The following is a 19,103-nucleotide window of genomic DNA, read 5'->3' as shown; positions in this document are numbered from 1 at the left end:
GTAACATGATTTTTTCATTATTGTGCCAACATGATTTATATATATATATATATATAATAATTAAAAATATATATTTCGGTTCTGTAAGGGAATACCGAAATATTGGGAAGACAATCCCGATTCCTATACCGAAATTTCGGTATTTTTTCGGTATAGCATACCGAAAATTTTGGAAAAATCGCTTTGGGATATTTTCAATTTGAAATCAGTATTTTTTTGTTTTGGTTCGGAATTTTTGGGGATTTTTTCCACCCCTAACTCATACCGCTAACTTCGTTGGAACACTTTCACCAGGGCACATGACTAATGTGGGCATGCAGATGTGATTTATCTTGTCCTCCTTTTTATATTTTATTTTTATTTTTATGTCCGCTATCTTGTCAACTTTATCATGTGCTAGGAGACAACGGCCTTACCTTTTTGAAAAATATCTTACAAATTTGAGTTTTTCCTTTTAATAATAATATTTATGGAATGCACTTTTATAAAAATATCTTTGAATTAATCTTTATTAAAATTATGAGTAAATAGTAAAAAAACATTTGAAATACTTATGACATATATATACCAGCGTTTTTTACAAAAAAACATTTAAGTGCTTTTGAATTTAATTCGTGGTTTTCCGAGACCATAAATTTTTGGAAAGCTTTGCGTATAGGACCCGGACAAAAGGATCTATTTTGGGGATTTGGATTGGCTCGCTGCCACGTGTCCCAAGTAAAATAAAATAAAATAATAAGTACTCTCACTTCACACTTCTCCAATCTTCCTCCTCATCTCATTTGGACTGACTCATCGTCTCTGCTTCCAAACCCAAACCTCACTCCCTCCCTCTCTCTCTCTCTCTCTCTCTCTCTCTCTCTCTCTCTCTCTCTCTCTCTCTCTCTTTGTCGCTTGTGGGTTCTGGTTTGGCATTTCGTCGAATGGATTGCGTGCATGCGCTGCACACCTCTTCTTCCGCGCCACAACTCCACCGTCGCAAGCAACTCCGATGCCTCCACCCTCGGCATCAATTCCTGGGAAGCCTTGCCGTCGTTCCCTTCTTCGCCCATAAGAGGGGTTTTCGTCCCCTCTACCACAAATTCAACACTTGTCAGATCATTTGTGGTGTTTCCTCCGCTCAATCCATGTATGATTATTACCGTTTAATTTCCTTAATTCCCTCTGTTTTTCGAGCAAGTTCCTAACTTTCTTGCATTTTCTCAGTTGCCAAACAGAGATTTGTGGATCCTTCTAATTATACAAGTATATTATGTTTTTTCGTTTCAATGATCACTTAATTCTTGCCTTTTTTTAGCTAAAACGTTAGTTATTTGGCTGAATGCCATGCGGAATAGATTTCGCCACTACAAATTCAACTGATATCAATTTGTGTAATTAGCGAAAACGCTTTAATTTATGTTCTTCATGTGCTTCGTAGATTATAATTGAGCCATTTGAAACCGTGTTACTCCAAATATACTAACAATCATGCACTGAAGTCTAGTTCCTTGACTTTGAGAATTGGAATAGGGAAAGTCCAAATAAAGTCGTTTTTGTTATTATTTTTTTTTTATTCATTTATTTATTTATTTTTTTTCGGTTGGCAGTGACGAGGAGAAAGACAACATGATGAAGTCCGAGTCTGGGAAAGTTCGGCTTAATATTCGATTGGATCACCAAGTTAAATTTGGTGAGAGTGTTGCAATATTGGGTTCAGTGAAGGAATTGGGATCATGGAAGAAGAAGGTGCCTATGAATTGGACGGAGAGCGGATGGGTATGTACACTGGAGTTCAAAGGGGGTGAGTCTGTTGAGTATAAGTTTTTGACTGTAAGGGCAGACAAGAGTATGCTTTGGGAAGGTGGTCACAATCGGGTCTTGAAACTTCCCAAAGGAGGAAGTTTTGATATGGTTTGTCATTGGAATGCAACTACGGAGGCTGTGGGTTTACCCTCTTCGGAGGAAGGGGAGGATGTGGGTCAGAACGGTTCTACAGTGGCTGATACTGTTGGTGCTGAAGAGGTGGAGTCTAGTACTTTTGTTGGTGAATGGAAAGGTAATGCCATCTCATTCATGCGGTCAAATGAGCATGGGAACCGTGAAGGAGGAAAATGGGACACCTCTGGTCTTGAAGGGTTGGCTCTGAAGTTAGTTGAAGGTGATCGAAATGCAAGGAATTGGTGGAGAAAGGTACCTCGATTGATTGCCTTTTATCTGTTATCTGTTTTTTCAAAGTCTATGAGATTTATTCAGAATGTTGCCTCAACTGTTTTAGTTACCGTTTACATTAACAATCTTTTTATGGATACTTATTTTTCCTTTTCTGTGTTGTGTATTTTTAAGTTTTACACATTGTCCAGAAAGTTTTGATTTTTTATTTCTGAACTCAAACAGGGAATTATGCCTTTGGGTTGTTTTTATTAACTAATTGTCAGTAAAGATAATGTGAAGTCCTCATGGGAAAGACCTTGTTAACAAAGACAATTTGTTGCTCCAGTTTATATTTTAATTAAATCAAATTTCATCATATATGTCGTACTTTTTAGTTTCGTCATTTTTTTTCTTAGCATTAATGTACACCTTCTGATGTTGAAGCTTGAAGTTGTACGTGATCTACTTGTTGGAAGTTTGCAAAGTGAGGACCGGTTGGATGCTCTCATAAATTCTGCCATTTATTTGAAGGTTTTGCTCGTTATTTCTTTTAGACTTTCATTTTTATTTTGGGTTTTTCTCGCGTTTCTTAGATTTTCTTGGTAATGCAGTGGATAAATACAGGCCAGATTCCTTGCTTTGAAGGTGGAGGTCATCATCGACCAAACCGACATGCTGAGATTTCCAGGGTTATATTTCGAGAACTGGAAAGAATTTCCTGTAAGAAAGATACTTCACCCCAGGTGATCTTTCATCTTATTTGACATGATTTGGTCTGACCATTGATTTTAGTTGGTTTATTTTATTTTATTTTATTGATTAGACTTCTGTGGTACGTATAAAATAATCTCATCATAGCTATGTCAAATGTACTCTAAATTGGGTATAGGATAAGATTGGTTATCATACATGAAGCTAAGGACCTTGGCCTCGTTTGGTGGGCTGGATGGGATGGGTTATTTCCAATTAAATTGGACTTGTAGCCCAACCAATGTTTGGTGAGAAAAATTGTAACACGGACTAGATTGGCTACAAATCCGAAATAAGGGAAAATATGATGGGTTATGTAACCCAACCACACATATGGGCTATGTAACCCATCCCTGCCAACCCAATTGTATTCCTAAGGCCCAATCCCATCGAGCCCACCAAATGGGCCCTCACTTCCAGCATATTGATCAATAAGAAATTTCACTTACCATATTTTGGCAACCAGTTTTTTCTTTTACTCATAGGGTGCATAACAGTTTGTTTCTTTATCTTCCCATATAATTTGTCTGTCGTCTTAATCCCTTTGGTAGCTTAGGAAATTTTGGTTTTTATGATTGATTCTTAGAACCAGAAACATAAGTGAAGTTTTGTGTTGAGGGAAAAAGGCGAGGCTAGTGCAAAATGTCATGGAATTAGGACCTCAAGTTTGTGCTCATAAGTAAAGAAGTGATGCACTGCCTTGTTACTTTTATAGATTGGTGAAGTCCTCAAGAGATGATCTTATAATCAATTGATAAGTCCAATTCTCTCTGATTGCTCAAACTTGTGAATAGTGAGGCTAGAATCCATGACCTGCTAATGCTGTTGGTTGTTTAAAAGTGTGCTAGGACTTGATTGGTTTTAGGAAAATGAAAAATATTAATGTTTGTTGTCCATCAAATAATTATATCTAGCATTAGAGTTTAGAAATTGGAAGAATATGTCATATGCAGAAATGACCAAATGCAATAGAAATTTACATTTCTCTCTTCCTAAGCATAAACTTGAAGGAACCCTGAAATGCACTCAAGAAAAGGGATTGTAGTTAAATTTTGAGCCCGCATCAATGCGCAAAATCTAAACTCTATCCCACTAGAAACTCACTTACCCCCACCTTTTCCTAAAACATCCTGCTAATTCTCTCCAACGAAACAAACCCGAAATTGACACCACACTCTGATAGACTGATACCACTTAACTTGGCCTTTACCTTTGGGAAAAAGCACAGTGTTTTCTCAATAAAAAAAGAGACTGGACGGAAGATGGAATCACTAGGAATTCACATCACTGTTGGTCCAAGAGTACCAAAAAAAAAAAAAAAAAAAAAAAAAAATCTTTGATCATTACCGTGTATTCAATCATATCTGCATTTTTTCCTTTTCTATTATAACTTCTTATATTGGTTTCTGGTTCTCAGTTGAAAATTTTATTTCTGATCTCCAGGAAGTACTTGTCATCCGCAAAATTCATCCATGTCTGCCATCTTTCAAAGCAGAGTTTACTGCATCTGTCCCCCTAACACGAATAAGAGACATTGCCCATCGGAATGATATCCCTCATGACCTCAAGGTTATACGTTGCAGGGAATTTTGGTGCATTTATTTCTATTTCAATCAGTGATGTTTTGATATTGAACAATTTTGTAAATTCCAGCAAGAAATTAAGCATACAATTCAAAACAAGCTTCACCGTAATGCCGGCCCTGAAGATCTAGTTGCTACAGAAGCAATGCTTGCAAGAATAACCAAGAACCCTGGAGAATACAATGGAGCATTTGTAGAGCAGTTCAAGATATTCCATCATGAACTCAAGGACTTCTTCAATGCTGGAAGGTTTGGCATGAAACAAGTTTTTCTCCAGATTTACTTCAATCAATAAAAGAAAAATTTTGGAGAAATTTTATGGAAGTTAGTTTATTCTGCATGAACTTCAACTTTTTTAGAAGATAATAAAATAAAATCCCTGCAGTGTGGCTGAACCTCTTAAAACTTGAATTGCTATTTGCTCTCAGGGTTCGTGTTTCTTTTTTTAAAAATTCACATAAATTGTATGCTACTGTGTGTGTGGAATTCCTACTTTACTACCATTAGGTTATCAGAAAGGAAGACAGAAGAGAACTGTATAGAGCCTTACAACTGAATATATGAAAATTGTTGTAGATATGATATCGAGAGATCTGTTTGATCTGAAAGGATAAAGTGTAGAAATCCTGTGAGGGAAAATGTTTGTCTTAACTATCTGAGACACCTATACCTGTAGTACTCAAAAGTTCAACATGACTTTTCCTTTCAGGAAGATGTGAAATATAATAGTTGAAGAGGACCTGCTAAGCATATGAATCTCCAGCCATTTTTTTTTTCAACCATTTGCATTACCATATTCTTTCTGGATTTAGGAGTTAAAACTAAAATAACATGCAAAAAGCTTTTAATATATCATCTAGTTAACCAATGTTTTTAGAAATTAGTTTTCCCTTTGTTGTAACATAATATTTCCCTGAAGTTCAAAATAAACTCACTTGTTTATGTGGATAATTGTGGTAAACTCACACTCCCCTCTCAGCTTCATGATTAAAATGATTGGTTTCCTGTGTTTGATCTTCTATTAAATTTTCTTGTTTTGTAATGTTCTTTGATTTATAATTTGAATTTTAGTGCTGGTGCTCTGACAATTGGTTCTGATTTTGTGCTATTGCAGCCTTGCCGAACAACTTGAATCCCTCAAAGACTCATTTGATGATAAAGGCCGTTCAGCTCTTGCATTGTTTCTCGAGTGCAAAAAGGTTTGTTTTCTTCAATTTTATGCATTGGAGTAATTTTTTGTGTGAAGGAAGGCATAGGATGATCCTTTGGATCTGAATATGTGAAGTTCAGTTGTTCCAATATTATACAGTTTATTTATTTAGTTCATGTGCTCTATTGCTCATACACAAAACTTTATACCCCGAATTATCAGGCGTAAAACTTGCATGCCCAAATTTTCTTATTGTTGTACTGTGAGGTTCATAAATATAGAGTTCAATCTTTCCTGGCAGCTAGGGTTAACATTTCATTCTAGGAATGGTGTATTGAAGAAGTAAAAAAATTACTAATATATGTGTGATCCATATACCATTTTATTCTAGGGTCAACATTTCATACCCACCCACCCATTTTCACCCCCATCTACCACTTTCTTTTCTCATGTGTGAGTGATCCATCTAGTTTCATTGAAAGTAACAAGCTTACATAAATAACTCCTATATGAAAAATTTCCCATTCAAGAATGCAAGATGAAGGAACTTGATGTAAAGTTGGTTGTCAATCTTTTCTTTATTCTTGCAATCTTTAACGTTCCATTCCCAGCAGTTAGAAACTCTAATATGGTAAGAACTGATTCTGTTGTCAATTTGGCACTTCCCTTGTCCATTTGAAGACTTGATGCTGGATTTAGTCCCTTTTTGGTAATAATTTTAAGCACATTAAGGAGCATATACATCTAAATCATTTATATATTTTTTATTTATTGTTTGGTTGCATTACGTATTTTGTTTTTTACTTTATTCCTGAAGTGTAACATAATTTAATTCGTAAGCAAAAAAAAAAAAAAAAAAATATCCTCACTTTACCTCTGAAAGGAAGGATATGACAATTGTGGTTCCATCTAATCAACAAGTTCACAATTTATATGCATGATGATGTTTACTATAGATTAGTAATTTTTGTTGTACTATTTTTCATTGGTATTGCCAATTCCAGTTTAATTTCTTAGTGGTGTTTGGGTTATGATGACATAATTGCAAGATCAATTTTTTTTTATTCGTATTTTTTGTTTTATTTCCAGAGTTTGGATACTTTAGAAGTGTCAAATAAAGGTTTGGGAAATATTGGCACTGATCTGTTGTTCAAGACCATGCAATCTTTGAGTGCCCTTAGAGAAATAATTGCGAAGGGTCTTGAAAGTGGCCTTAGAAATGATGCTCCTGATAATGCAGTGGCTATGCGTCAGAAGGTGATATTTCTTTTTTTTTTTTTTAATTATTAATCAAAAGCTTCAACTGAAACAATTAATGAGGTCACCGTTTGATGATTTTTCTTCTAATGGTTATCTGTTCTTCATCTCTGTATTAATAAATCAGTGGCGCCTTTGTGAGATTGGACTTGAGGACTATTCGTTTATTCTTTTAAGCAGGTAGGAAAATAATTTTTGGCTGTAAATGCAGTTTAAGTATTTTTGTTTTAGTTTTTATCATTTCACATGAATAAATACATGGGAAATTTAACCCCTCCTGAACTTGAACCCCTATGTCTATGTAGTGTTCAAAGTTTCAATTTGAGCAGTGTCTCCCTTGAATTAAGGAATTGACCCCTCATGATAGTTCAGATTTGCGTCCTTTAAATTGCACAAACTTTGAATCTAGCGATGCTGATATATTTCAGTTGAGCATTTAGCGGGGAGCCCTGTACTATCATAAACTTATGTGGCAGAAAATGACACTTGTGTAATTATCATTTTAAAATGTGAGTATTTTGCGGGGAGCACTGTGTTGATTTATGATTTAGCAACCGGTTATCTAAAACTCCAAGTAGCAGCTGGTTGTAAAATTTATGCATGACAACGGTTAAAAAGACGAACCATCATGAATGACATTGTTCACTGCAATCTGTTCAACCTAAAACTCATGACCCCACTGTTTAAATATTTTGAACTTTCTGTCTGAGTATATTTCAATTATCAAGATTTTGGGTATTAATTTTGTTATGGACAATCATTGATTTGGTTAGATTCCTTAATGAGCTTGATGCTTTGGGAGGGGCACACTGGCTGGCAGAAAATGTGAAATCAAAGGATATAAGCTCTTGGAATGGTCCACTTGATGCCCTTATTGTCGGGATTCATCAGCTAAGTTTATCTGGTTGGAAGCCTGAAGAATGTGCTGCTATTGAGAATGAGCTTGTTGCATGGAAAGCAAGAGGTCTTTCTGAAAAGGAAGGTAACTAGCCCGTGCATGGAATGCATACTGTTTAAACAACCCACCTTTTTTTAATTTCCCCTCCTGTTCTACTCTTAAAGGAAGTGAAGATGGCAAAAGAGTCTGGGCACTAAGGCTTAAAGCTACTCTTGATAGAGCCAGGAGGCTAACTGAAGAATATTCTGAAGCACTTCTTCAAATATTCCCCCAAAATGTCCAGGTATTTTTTCTTTCCTTTAATTTTCAAAAAGCAAAAATGGTTGATGAGGCTAAAGATAGCCTTGGGTTCAACAAAGCTTGATCTATTATGGAATCTCCTTGGTGGATGGTTAACCCTTCAATTTCTTGTTTTAAAGAATTGAACCCAAGGGTTTTAGTTTGAAGAATTTCTTGAAACATACTTGCCAAATGTTCTGTGTGTATTGTAAATACTATATTTCTTTTATGGGCCAATGATATGGTATTCTTGGATAAATCTTCTTTGAGCCTTATCATTCTCTCTTGGCTGTTCAGATTATTTGTACCAATTAACTTAGTTCATCATCATCAGAAAAGTGCTAAAATTCTAGACCAATTTAAAATGGAATTTTGGTAACTTTTGCAGATATTAGGAAAAGCTTTTGGGATCCCTGAGAACAGTGTAAGGACATATGCTGAAGCCGAGATTCGTGCTGGGTATGTTTACCTTTCAAATATATATATTGGCATTTGACATAAACCATCATTTACAGCAGTATTAAGACTGTACAGTAACGGACTACATGGAACTATTGCTGTCTGACTTTCCACCTACAAATGCTATCTGCAGTGTAATATTTCAGGTCTCAAAACTGTGCACCCTACTTTTAAAAGCTGCTAGAAGTACCATTGGTTCTCAAGGTTGGGATGTTATTGTGCCAGGAGCTGCTGTGGGAACATTACTTCTGGTACCCTCAATGTTTGATCCCCTAAGTGTGAAATAAAATCACAATTGAGTATCATGTTCATGTTTTCTATCCCCAAAAAAAATCTTTGTAGTTAAAAATACACCCTGAACTTAGATTTTAGGTTCTATGTTTTCTTGGAGTTCAAACTTACTTATAAGCCAAGTGAAATGTTGAAATTGAACTGTGTCAAAGTTCAAAAGTTACAGAGATATAGAGATCAATATCAGCAAAATTTGGAGGAACGAAGAGTAGAAATAAATAGATTTACTTGGAAAGCATTTAGATTGTAGGTAGATATTAATCAGGTCAAATAGATACTTTTAGAAGTTATATGAATTAAATACAATGTATGTACATGTACACCAAAGGATTAAGTAATTAGTAGTATTTGCCTTCTTGTAATTATTTGGTTCGCATTTACGCCTGACAATATACTGCTATAACTTCAGGTTGAGAGGATTGTCCCTGGATCAATACCATCAACCGTGGAAGGACCAATTGTTCTTGTGGTCAACAGAGCAGATGGAGATGAAGAGGTTTTTCATTCTGCTTACTTTTATAGTTTTCGTCAAACCATAAGAATGTTATAGCATCTAGTTACCATCATTTTCTTACAGCTAATTCATCTGTCAGGTTACAGCTGCTGGGAGTAACATTGTGGGAGTTGTACTTCTGCAAGAACTTCCTCACTTATCTCATCTCGGTGTCAGAGCTCGACAAGTATGTCGTCTGTTGAAAGGTCAAGGTATCAAATTTTTTTGACATGAATATATAATTCTAATCAATAGACTATGATGGTGATATGTAGGAGAAGGTTGTGCTCGTGACATGTGAAGATGATGATAAAGTTGCCGATATACAAAAACACAAGGGGAAATGTGTGAGGTTATTTTTCCAAACTTTTGAGGAGTCCTTTAATCAAATCATATAAACAGTGCGAATGAATCATTAGAAAATAAGAATAGTGGCGTGACATTGATTTATTTATTTCTCACTTATATGAACTTTGCAGGTTAGAAGCATCCTCATCAGGTGTTGATATATATCCTTCATCAGAAAATAGCAATGGCCATTTGTCAGTGGAGAATCTTTCAGGTGATGGTGTACCCAGGGTTGAAGCACATTGGAAGTGATGGTCCTTCATGGTCTGCTACTAAAGCCAACTCCAATCAGGTAAAATTTTGTTTACTTTTAATCTCTCATCCCAAAATGTTAATCAAATTTTTGCTTTTTTTCATTGATATTGATTTTGATCACCAGAAATTATGTTGCTTCTGAATATATTAATAATTGTATCATCTAGGGGGTTTCCGCTGGAGGAGTTTTACTACTTGCTGATGCAGATGCAGAGATTTCAGGTGCAAAGGCTGCGGCTTGTGGTCGTTTAGCTTCTTTGGCTGCAGAATCTGAGAAAGGTAATTTTTTTTATGGTCGTTAGGGATCACTAGTCTAGTTGAACTAATTGAAATGATTGCCCTTGATTTGAATCACTAGTCTAGAACTTTTTCTTTCTTTTTGATAAAGATTTTTCTGAAAGCCAAAGGTGCTACTCTAGCTTCCAAGATGTTACGAGTTTAACAAGGAAGCAACCAAAGAAAATATAGTGACAATGGTAGCGGGAATGTTAGTTGCTCAAAAATCCATCTCGATCGATATCTTCACTGTTGTATGTTTGGCACTGACATCTATACTTCCCAATCTTACTTAGAAAAACGGATTGCATTCACATGAGAAATATCACCACCTGTGCCCCTGTCAAGCTTCTTTGAGAGGTGTCTGACCAAGTCGATGAGGAAACTGGAACCTGATTCATCTACCATCCCCTACTTGTAGACAAGAAAAATTAAAGAAAGCATTTGATTCTCATAGATTCCATTTCCATTGCCTCAGACCTTAAAAACTAGCACTTTTCCCGTAGTTCGACCTGTAACTCCCTCTTGGAAATAAAACTATGATGATTATGTGGAAACGATACTATTCCCATTGAAAATCATGCAAGCAATGCAGTCTATCATCTTTGAGACCTCTCTAACACTTCTGTAAAGTTCATTGGTGAACCTGTCACATCCTGAGGACCTTATCCTTTCACAATCCCTCAAGGCTGTAACAACCTCTTCCTCCAGAAATTGATGGCCTCTCCAACCAAGTGCAGTCGTCATCACTGATTATTGAAAACCCCTGTTCAATCCATCAAGGTCTCCAACATTGAGATTTGAAACATAAATGTTTATAGATATCGATGGAGGTCGGGGATCAACCAGTTCATTAGAAAATAGGAGGATTGGCTAGAAAATAACTAATATCACTAAACAACTTGCAGATATAGATCACGGGAGCAGTGGTTGGATGACTTCTGCACTCATCTTCTTTAGAGCTTGTAGCGACTATATTTTTTTCTTTGCAGACCAAGTAAGAAGGTTGTTAACCAGAAAAACACAAGAGCCGCTGGTTGATGTTCTGGTGCTGTATGTAGGGCACCCTGCCCAGTCTGCATCTGAAAATGCCTTTAGTAATGAAGAACCCTTCTCAAACCACATTCCAATATTCCATGATCAATAGTCACCTTAATGTATCTCAGAATACTTTTAATTGAAGCTAAATGATTACATCATTTATATTTATACACTTGCTTTAAGTTGAAGCTACAACTTTACAATTAGTTACAACCACTATGACAGCTGTAATCAACAGCTCTAACTAATTTGGCTTGATGAGTTGGCATTTGACTGCTGGCTCTGTTTTTATGTGTCACTTGAGTGTGCTCTAACATTATTCACCCGTATGTGCTGAACCTTACGGATATACATCGACAAGACATGTTCAGTTGCAATAGTCTTATATTTAGTCTTTGCACATCATACATTGCTCCAGGTGAATAGAGCTGTTGAAATTTGATGGGTTAATATACTGGTCCTACACTCTAGTGTGGCTTACTTTACCCCCTGCACTCTTGCTTCGTGTCCCAATTTACACTATTTCGTCAACAAAACTGTTAAGTTGCTGACGTGACATGGATATTATGATACATTTCTTCATTAAAAATCAAATACAATAAAAAAATGAAAAGGAAAATATGAAAAACAATTCAAATCCCACATCTCTCCTCCCTCCAGACACTTCCTCTCTCTTTCTCCTTCTGCAATCACCGTTTCATCTTCTTCCATCTGATATGGTTCTTAGAGTTAAGAAGGAAATTTGTGGGGAAAGATATGAGCAAATTTTGTAGATAAGTGTAGACATGAGCAACTTCCCTTGAAAGTTTTGTTGGTTCTCTTTCTTATTCACCACTGTCAAATGCTTAATTTAATTTTTCTTCAAAACTGTTTAATTTGTGTAGCAACAGTAAGGAAAGGATTCTTATTTTTTTTTCTCTTTCTCTTGGAAAAGATTTCAAGGCCTTCCCCTTTCATTTCCATCAGATGAGATGATTAATCTTCTAGGAGTGACTTTCAACGATGACATCTATACTCTTGGCATTCGCAACAACCTGATATTATATAAAACAGGGAGAATAAAATTATTACTTAAACAAAAGAAGTTGCTGATATTAACAAATGAGAATGCTTAATGTAAAGAAGAAGTTAATGTAAAGAAGAAGATGAAATAAGAATCGAAGATGATGAAACGGTGACTAAAGGAGAGAGAAAAGAGGAAAGGGACTGTAGGGAGGAGAGATGTGGGTTTAATTATCATTTTGCATCTATTAATTGTATTTGAATTTTAATGGATAAATTTTATTATTATTTGATGACAGGAATTGACGAAATAGTGTAAAAATGGGACTCAAAACATGAGTGCAAGGGGGAAAGTGAAACACAATAGTGTAGGGGGTAAAGTGAGACTTGGCGAAGAGTACAACTGTCATTGCTAAAAAGAAGCCTAAATTTTATTACTTCTTGGGTGAACACACAACTACTCGTTCTTAAACAATTGGATAGGTGGTGACCCTTGTTTGAAAACTGGATAACGAGTAGATGATTATGTTGTGAAATAAAAGTGTCTTAAAATTCGGCCACTCATACGGAAACAGATGACCATATCCATTGAACAAATGACCTTATGAGTAAAAGATTTGCTTCTACTTGTAACAATTGATTGATGATGAGTAATGGATTTCTTGGTCAAATTTTAAAATTAATTTTTTATCATTTTCCATATGCATATGTAAACTTAGTTATCTTCAGTATGCATTAGAATGTACTGCAGAAAATTAGTGCATACAACCACTTGCATGTAATGGACGAGAGATGATTGTGGATTGCCTAATAAAAATATCACTATTTTCCTACATATGTTTTTGTTCCTTTACATTTACCCGAGTCTTGTGGTTTTTGATTGGCAGTTTATAATGACGAAGGGGTACCAGCGTCCTTCAAAGTCCCTTTGGGGGCAGTTATACCGTTTGGCTCCATGGAATTGGCATTGGAACAAAGCAAATCCACCGAATTATTTAGGTCGTTACTAGATAAGGTGGAAACACAGAAGCTGGAAGGTGGGGAGCTTGAACAACTTTGTAGTCAGCTCCAGGAACTAGTCTCTTCCCTACAGCCCTCGAAAGACATTATTGATAGCATAGGAAAAATATTTCCTGGAAATGCACGCCTAATTGTTCGTTCAAGTGCTAATGTTGAGGACTTGGCTGGAATGTCAGCTGCTGGATTATATGACTCAATTCCCAATGTTAGTGTTTCAAATCCAACAGTCTTTGCAAATGCTATTAGCAGAGTATGGGCTTCACTTTACACTCGGAGGGCAGTTTTGAGCCGTCGTGCTGCTGGTGTACCTCAGAAGGAAGCTAAAATGGCAATTCTGGTGCAAGAAATGCTTTCACCAGACTTATCCTTTGTGCTTCATACAGTGAGCCCAACGGACCATGATCATAATTCTGTTGAGGCTGAAATAGCTTCTGGCCTTGGTGAAACTTTGGCTTCAGGCACTAGGGGCACGCCCTGGCGTTTATCGTCTGGGAAATTTGATGGGAGTGTGCGAACTCTGGCATTCGCGAATTTCAGTGAGGAGCTAGTGGGTGCAGTCCTTGCTGATGGGGAGGTTATCCATTTGACTGTAGACTACAGCAAGAAACCATTAACTGTTGATCCAATTTTCCGTCAACAGCTTGGTCAGCGCCTCAGTACAGTGGGATTCTTTCTTGAGAGGAAGTTTGGCTCCCCGCAGGATATAGAAGGATGTCTTGTTGGCAAAGATATCTATATAGTCCAGACACGACCGCAACCTCTATAAATGCTCTTTTTGTAACCGTATATGGGTACTCATTGGAGACAGCAGCTGTATGCACGATCTTCGGGTAGCTCAGTAGGACTCTCTTGCGGAACATTCTGGTATGTACGAGGTATTGAATACGTATGCTTGTTTGCTTAAGGTACATCAGTGTGTGGCTTCTGTATACTTACTGATGTGATATAATGATAAGTGGACAACTTTCCGTTCGAGGCGGAAAGTTGAAAGGATATGATCTGAATAATTGTAGTTCTGAGTAATATTGTATGTTCGATTATTTAGGGTTTCTGTAATAATATAACACTTGATCAAAGCCAAACTAAATAATGGTCCTGGTCCCTGCTTTGTATAAATAATTTGGATCAGGCATTGGCTAATTTGTCTATCTTGTGTTCTTCATTGGTACTTTTCTTTTTTCTTTTATTTTATTTTATTGAGGGACGACATTATGTTACAAGGAGAAATTTTTCAGCGCAATTAGGATTGTTCAATGAAAAGAAGTGAGCGAATTCAGACTCAACCCCAAGTTAAACCCTGGGCCCTAAACCGCCATCGCAAGCAGGCCTTGGGCACGGACGCCGTGCCTCAACGTGGCTTGTAGGGACTACCAATTTGAACTTGTAGAGCATGTTTACTTACCATGCATGGGAGTGGGAATGAATGTGTATGATTTCTAATTCTGAGTTTACTAACGCTTAGAGAATGCATTAATTAAGTGGCTTCCATCAATTTTGGATATGGAATATCTGAGAAAAGGAAAAATTAGTTTCCAGTCCTTAGTTTCTAATATTAATTAACTAATATCTTATCAGTTTTTAGATTTTGATCAAAGTTCCTAACATTAATATATTAATGAATTACATGTAAGTTACATAATTTTTATAAAAAAATCAGTAATTGATTTAGAGTTTTAATGCTCAGACCTTTATTAAACTCCTAATTAATTTTCAATTCAAACATATCCCAAATATAAAAAATAAAATTAGATTAAGTTTATAACCATTAAATTTTTATTAAAAAAAATTCAATTTTTTAATCTTATATGTATCCATTCTTAAATATACCAATTTGTTAAAAATGTACCCTTTTTTAATTTAAAAATATACCCATGCTTTGGTACAATAATTTTTTTGTTAGTTTGATGAATGTACCCACACACACACACGCAATATATTGGAGTATAATTCATCTTTAATATTTTTAATCCCATAAATTATGGGTTTTATTTAAAATCTCATTAATATAAATAACTACAAATTTTATTTTTAATTTAAAAATATAATAACCTACATAGAAATACACTATTACATTAATATCAGAGACTTCGATCAAAAACTAAAAACCACCAAGGTTTCGGTCAAAGAACATTAGTAGTTAGGGACCACATCCAAAGTTTCCCCTAAGAAAATGAAGGTATTCCATTAACTTTTGGGAGGGGAAAGGGAGGGTTGTTTAAATCATAGACAATCCTTCACATCCTCATTTCCTCTAATCCAAGAAGAGATCCTCTCCGGATCTCTTCCATCAAGGCCACTGGATTAAGTGATCTGGGCTTTTGAAATTTCATCCAACGGCAAAAAGATATAGCTTTTAAAGGGTCAAAACAGGTGGGTTGTTGGATGAAATTTCAAAGGTTTGGATCACTTGATTCGATGGCCTTGGTGGAAGAGATCCGGAGAGGATCTCTTCTCCTCTAATCCATCATATCCTCATATCATGTAAGTAGACATGCTTGTAATTTTTTATTTTTGATCATGTTGGAGTAGATAACAAGTACAAACTTCATAGAAGATAGTCGTTGAACGTTCTTGGATCTATCTTGCAAAATAACGGAGAATTGGATGAAGATCTCAACCATATAATACAAGTTGGATGGATGAAGTGAAGGAGTGCATTGTGTGTGTCGTACGACCGTTGTATGCCACTAAACCTTAAGGGAAAATTTTATAGGATGACAATAAGGCCAACAATGCTCAATGACATGGAATGTTGGACAGTAAAAAATCAACACGTGAAAAAAATTAGTGCAGCAGCAATAAGAATGCTCCGTTGGAAGTGTGGGCACACAAAAAAGGATAGGATTAAGAACGATGATATCTAAGGTAAAGTAGGAGTGGCCGCAATTAAATATAAGATGAGAGAATCGGTTAAAGTGGTTTGGACATGTGAACCGAAGACCTGTAGAGTTATGATTAGAAAATGCGATTATGAGACAAAAGCAAGGTGGGGTAGAGGAAGACCTTGGAAAACCTAAGAAGATTTTGAAAAAGACTTTAAGAAAAGACATAAAGTATTTGTAAGACTTGACGCACAACAAAGCGCAGTAGGTGTTCTAAAATTCATACAGCTGATCTCACTTAGTGAGATAAGACTTTGTTGTTGTTGATGATAATTATTGGACGAACGAAAATGCTCTCTTAATCACCTGGTGACCAAAAGAGTGGAACTCTTTGCTGAACAGAAAAAGTGTGCTTTTACACTTGTTTTTTCATCTACATGTTGTCCTCCATATTGCTTTTCTTTTGTGATCATCATGACTTCACGCTGCTCTTTGATCATGTTAATCATGACTCCCATGCTTCTTTGTACAATTGAACAATTTTCTCCTCTTTTTTTTCACATTTTTATATATAAAGGAAACAAATTGTACCAGAAAATAATTTGTAATCAACCAAAATGTGCATGTTGCATAGCAGACGCATAAGGGGTAAAATGGTAATTCAATCTCACTCACCTAGTGCCATCCAAGCTTAGCAGTTTGTCCTCCAACATTATATATAACACATTCAACTGCATACAATTCGCTCCAAATCCTCTTCTCATACAATACTTTGTACAATATAATCCGACGTCGTATTCCCTAGTTCCCTGCACAGATAGATAGAAACCGAGTGAATTAAAGCATCCAGTCCAATCCAACCAAACCTTTGTTTACACTCTTCTTCATCCATCTTTTCCTCCATCGTTTCGTGCTTTTTTCGGGTAAAAATGTCGGCAGCTGTGGGTGCTATTTCTGCAACCAAAGGTGCAACTTTCAATTCTCAAATGGCAGAAGAGGAGCTCGTTAACAGTGACAAGAAAAACATGGCTGCAAGTGTTGAAAAACCGAGCCAGCTGCTACCCAAAGGTGACGATGGTCATAGTGATGAGGTTGATCTAGATGAAGAGGACGATGAGGTCGCCGCATTGGAATCGGAAAAGGATCAGTTGGTTCTTGGCCCTCAGTTTTCTCTCAAGGAGCAGCTTGAGAAAGATAAAGTACGTCACTATTTTTTTACTTCATTATGTCAGTTTTACATTGCATGGTTAATTTGTACGTTTTTCTTCTTTTTTGTTTATTACTAGAATATTGTTCATTACGTTTATAATTCTTCAAAGGATGATGAGAGTTTGAGGAAATGGAAGGAGCAACTTCTTGGGAGTGTTGATCTCTCTGCTGTTGGAGGTGTTTAACTGATTTTCTCTTATCTTATTAAATAAATTTCTAAATGTTTTGAAAATCTATGATTTCTACTGAGTGGAGAAATTAATTCCAAGTGTTTGAAATTGATCAGAGAGTAAAGAACCGGAAGTGAGGGTACTAAGTCTCACAATCGTCTGCCGGGGCCGGCCGGATCTTGTCCTGCCGATCCCGCTCACTCACAAACCCAAGAGCAGTCTGTTCACCCTCAAAGAAGGATGTCAGTACCGCATCAAATTCACATTCTCCGTCTCCAAAAACATCGTCTCAGGCCTCAAGTACACCAACACTGTGTGGAAGACTGGTGTTAGAGGTAAAAACTGAATCATAATCATATATAATCACACTATTGGTATTAGTCAGTAATTTTGCAGTCCAACGGTATTGTTTTCCACTTATAAATAAGATTTCTTAAATTCAACTTCCATGAATGATTGACGAGTTCGATACAATATCCTTCTAAACTTTTTGACAGTGGACAATTCAAAGAGAATGCTTGGAACATTTAGCCCTCAAGAAGAACCTTATATATATGAGACTGCAGAAGATACTGTTCCTGCAAGCATATTTGCCAGGGGCTGGTATTGTGTGAGAACCAAAGTAAGGTTTAATTTCAACCTCACTAATTAGAGATACACACACACACACACACACACACATGTAATTAACTTTGATTTGGTAATTAATTTGTTTCTGTTTGTTTCAGTTTTTGGATGATGATGGAAAGTGCTATTTGGACATGAGCTACTACTTTGAAATCCAGAAGAACTGGCCAAAATCCACTTGAAACTAATTTCCATCTGTTTTTCAGCAATTAATATTGGCTTAATTAAATGACCATGTGGTACATTGTGTTGTTTAGTGAAGTTTTCCAGTCTACAAGTTAATTATCTTTGTCATCCATCATTGAGATTGGCAATTGATGCTTCAAATGAACCTTTTCAGCTGTGAGATGATGTTCTTCTTCCTCTCATGTTGTTGTATCTTGTAATCATACTGAGCACAATCCAATCCATATGTTTATGTGATTCAATAAGAAAGCACTGTACCAAGACATGCATGCTTTTTAATGAATTTCTTCTCCTTTTCTGTTTCACTCTTCTATTTCCTATTTTATGTTTTTGTTAGCGGTCCACTACTAATTACATAGATATTGTCTCAACTTAATTAATTAACCACTTGCACAATCCGAGAACAGATGAATTTTGTCACAAAATTAAGGTTTCGGTGGAATTAGGAGTAGAACCATTTAATATAAATTGTAGTTTATTCTCTCAAATCTCTAATGTAGAACTAGATTCTTCAAGACAAGTGAGGACCTTGAGTGCAAGGATGAATACCGTTAACCAATTGCATGCCCTTCTTTCCTCTTTCAATTTTTTATTTTATTTTTTGATAATTAAGCTCTGATAGTGTGAATAGTTCCCCACCAAAGATGCTTCAAACATGTTGATAAATTTGTGAAGGGATGGACGACAACGAAATTAAAATTAGAAAGTAGAGAAGGCCATGTGACCATGGAAATCAATCACTGCTGCTTGTGCTTTTAAAAAGCAAAGTTGCGCCAAAAGCTATATGTCAATTTCTTTGCTCTTTTTCTTATTTTTTTGGTAGTTCAGGGACCGATCAGGGACCAGAGTCATGA

The 19,103-nt window shown here is 36.1% G+C and overlaps 2 protein-coding genes across 3 annotated transcripts; both read left to right on the top strand.

The window, feature by feature from the left end:
* The first annotated feature begins 751 nt into the window (after positions 1-751).
* On the top strand, positions 752-10,175 carry LOC103960380 (phosphoglucan, water dikinase, chloroplastic). The gene is made up of 19 exons (XM_048579684.1): positions 752-827; positions 868-1,129; positions 1,590-2,172; positions 2,578-2,664; positions 2,745-2,876; positions 4,327-4,452; positions 4,537-4,715; positions 5,581-5,665; positions 6,706-6,873; positions 7,001-7,053; positions 7,647-7,855; positions 7,936-8,054; positions 8,439-8,509; positions 8,643-8,760; positions 9,210-9,296; positions 9,394-9,480; positions 9,569-9,645; positions 9,773-9,933; positions 10,064-10,175. The coding sequence occupies exons 2-18, from the start codon at positions 924-926 to the stop codon at positions 9,891-9,893; spliced, it is 2,508 nt and encodes an 835-aa protein (XP_048435641.1). The 5' UTR covers positions 752-827; positions 868-923; the 3' UTR covers positions 9,894-9,933; positions 10,064-10,175.
* Positions 10,176-16,785: 6,610 nt separating this feature from the next.
* LOC103960376 (rho GDP-dissociation inhibitor 1) lies at positions 16,786-18,554 on the top strand. Of its 2 annotated transcripts, none has more exons than XM_048580045.1 (5): positions 16,786-17,256; positions 17,344-17,443; positions 17,553-17,771; positions 17,934-18,058; positions 18,165-18,554. In XM_048580045.1, the coding sequence occupies exons 1-5, from the start codon at positions 16,987-16,989 to the stop codon at positions 18,243-18,245; spliced, it is 795 nt and encodes a 264-aa protein (XP_048436002.1). In that variant the 5' UTR covers positions 16,786-16,986; the 3' UTR covers positions 18,246-18,554. The 2 variants fall into 2 exon arrangements, with proteins under 2 accessions (XP_048436002.1, XP_009371114.2); XM_009372839.3 differs by having other exon boundaries at positions 16,789-17,256; positions 17,377-17,443.
* The last annotated feature ends 549 nt before the right edge of the window (positions 18,555-19,103 follow it).

Source organism: the organism of the source record quoted next, unplaced genomic scaffold (assembly GCF_019419815.1).
Source record: "Pyrus x bretschneideri cultivar Hongxiangsu unplaced genomic scaffold, Pyrus_bretschneideri_v1 Contig14, whole genome shotgun sequence".
Taxonomy (NCBI): domain Eukaryota; kingdom Viridiplantae; phylum Streptophyta; class Magnoliopsida; order Rosales; family Rosaceae; genus Pyrus; species Pyrus x bretschneideri.
This window is presented reverse-complemented; position numbering and strand designations above follow the sequence as displayed.

Excerpts from the sequence above, each read along its gene's own strand:
- LOC103960380 (XM_048579684.1), top strand. The coding sequence starts at position 924 with ATGGATTGCGTGCATGCGCTGCACACCTCTTCTTCCGCGCCACAACTC. Across the intron at positions 8,055-8,438 it reads TATTCCCCCAAAATGTCCAG|ATATTAGGAAAAGCTTTTGG; the intron begins GTATTTTTTCTT and ends TAACTTTTGCAG. Across the intron at positions 8,510-8,642 it reads GAAGCCGAGATTCGTGCTGG|TGTAATATTTCAGGTCTCAA; the intron begins GTATGTTTACCT and ends TGCTATCTGCAG.
- LOC103960376 (XM_048580045.1), top strand. The coding sequence starts at position 16,987 with ATGTCGGCAGCTGTGGGTGCTATTTCTGCAACCAAAGGTGCAACTTTC. Across the intron at positions 17,444-17,552 it reads TGATCTCTCTGCTGTTGGAG|AGAGTAAAGAACCGGAAGTG; the intron begins GTGTTTAACTGA and ends GAAATTGATCAG. Across the intron at positions 18,059-18,164 it reads GGTATTGTGTGAGAACCAAA|TTTTTGGATGATGATGGAAA; the intron begins GTAAGGTTTAAT and ends TGTTTGTTTCAG.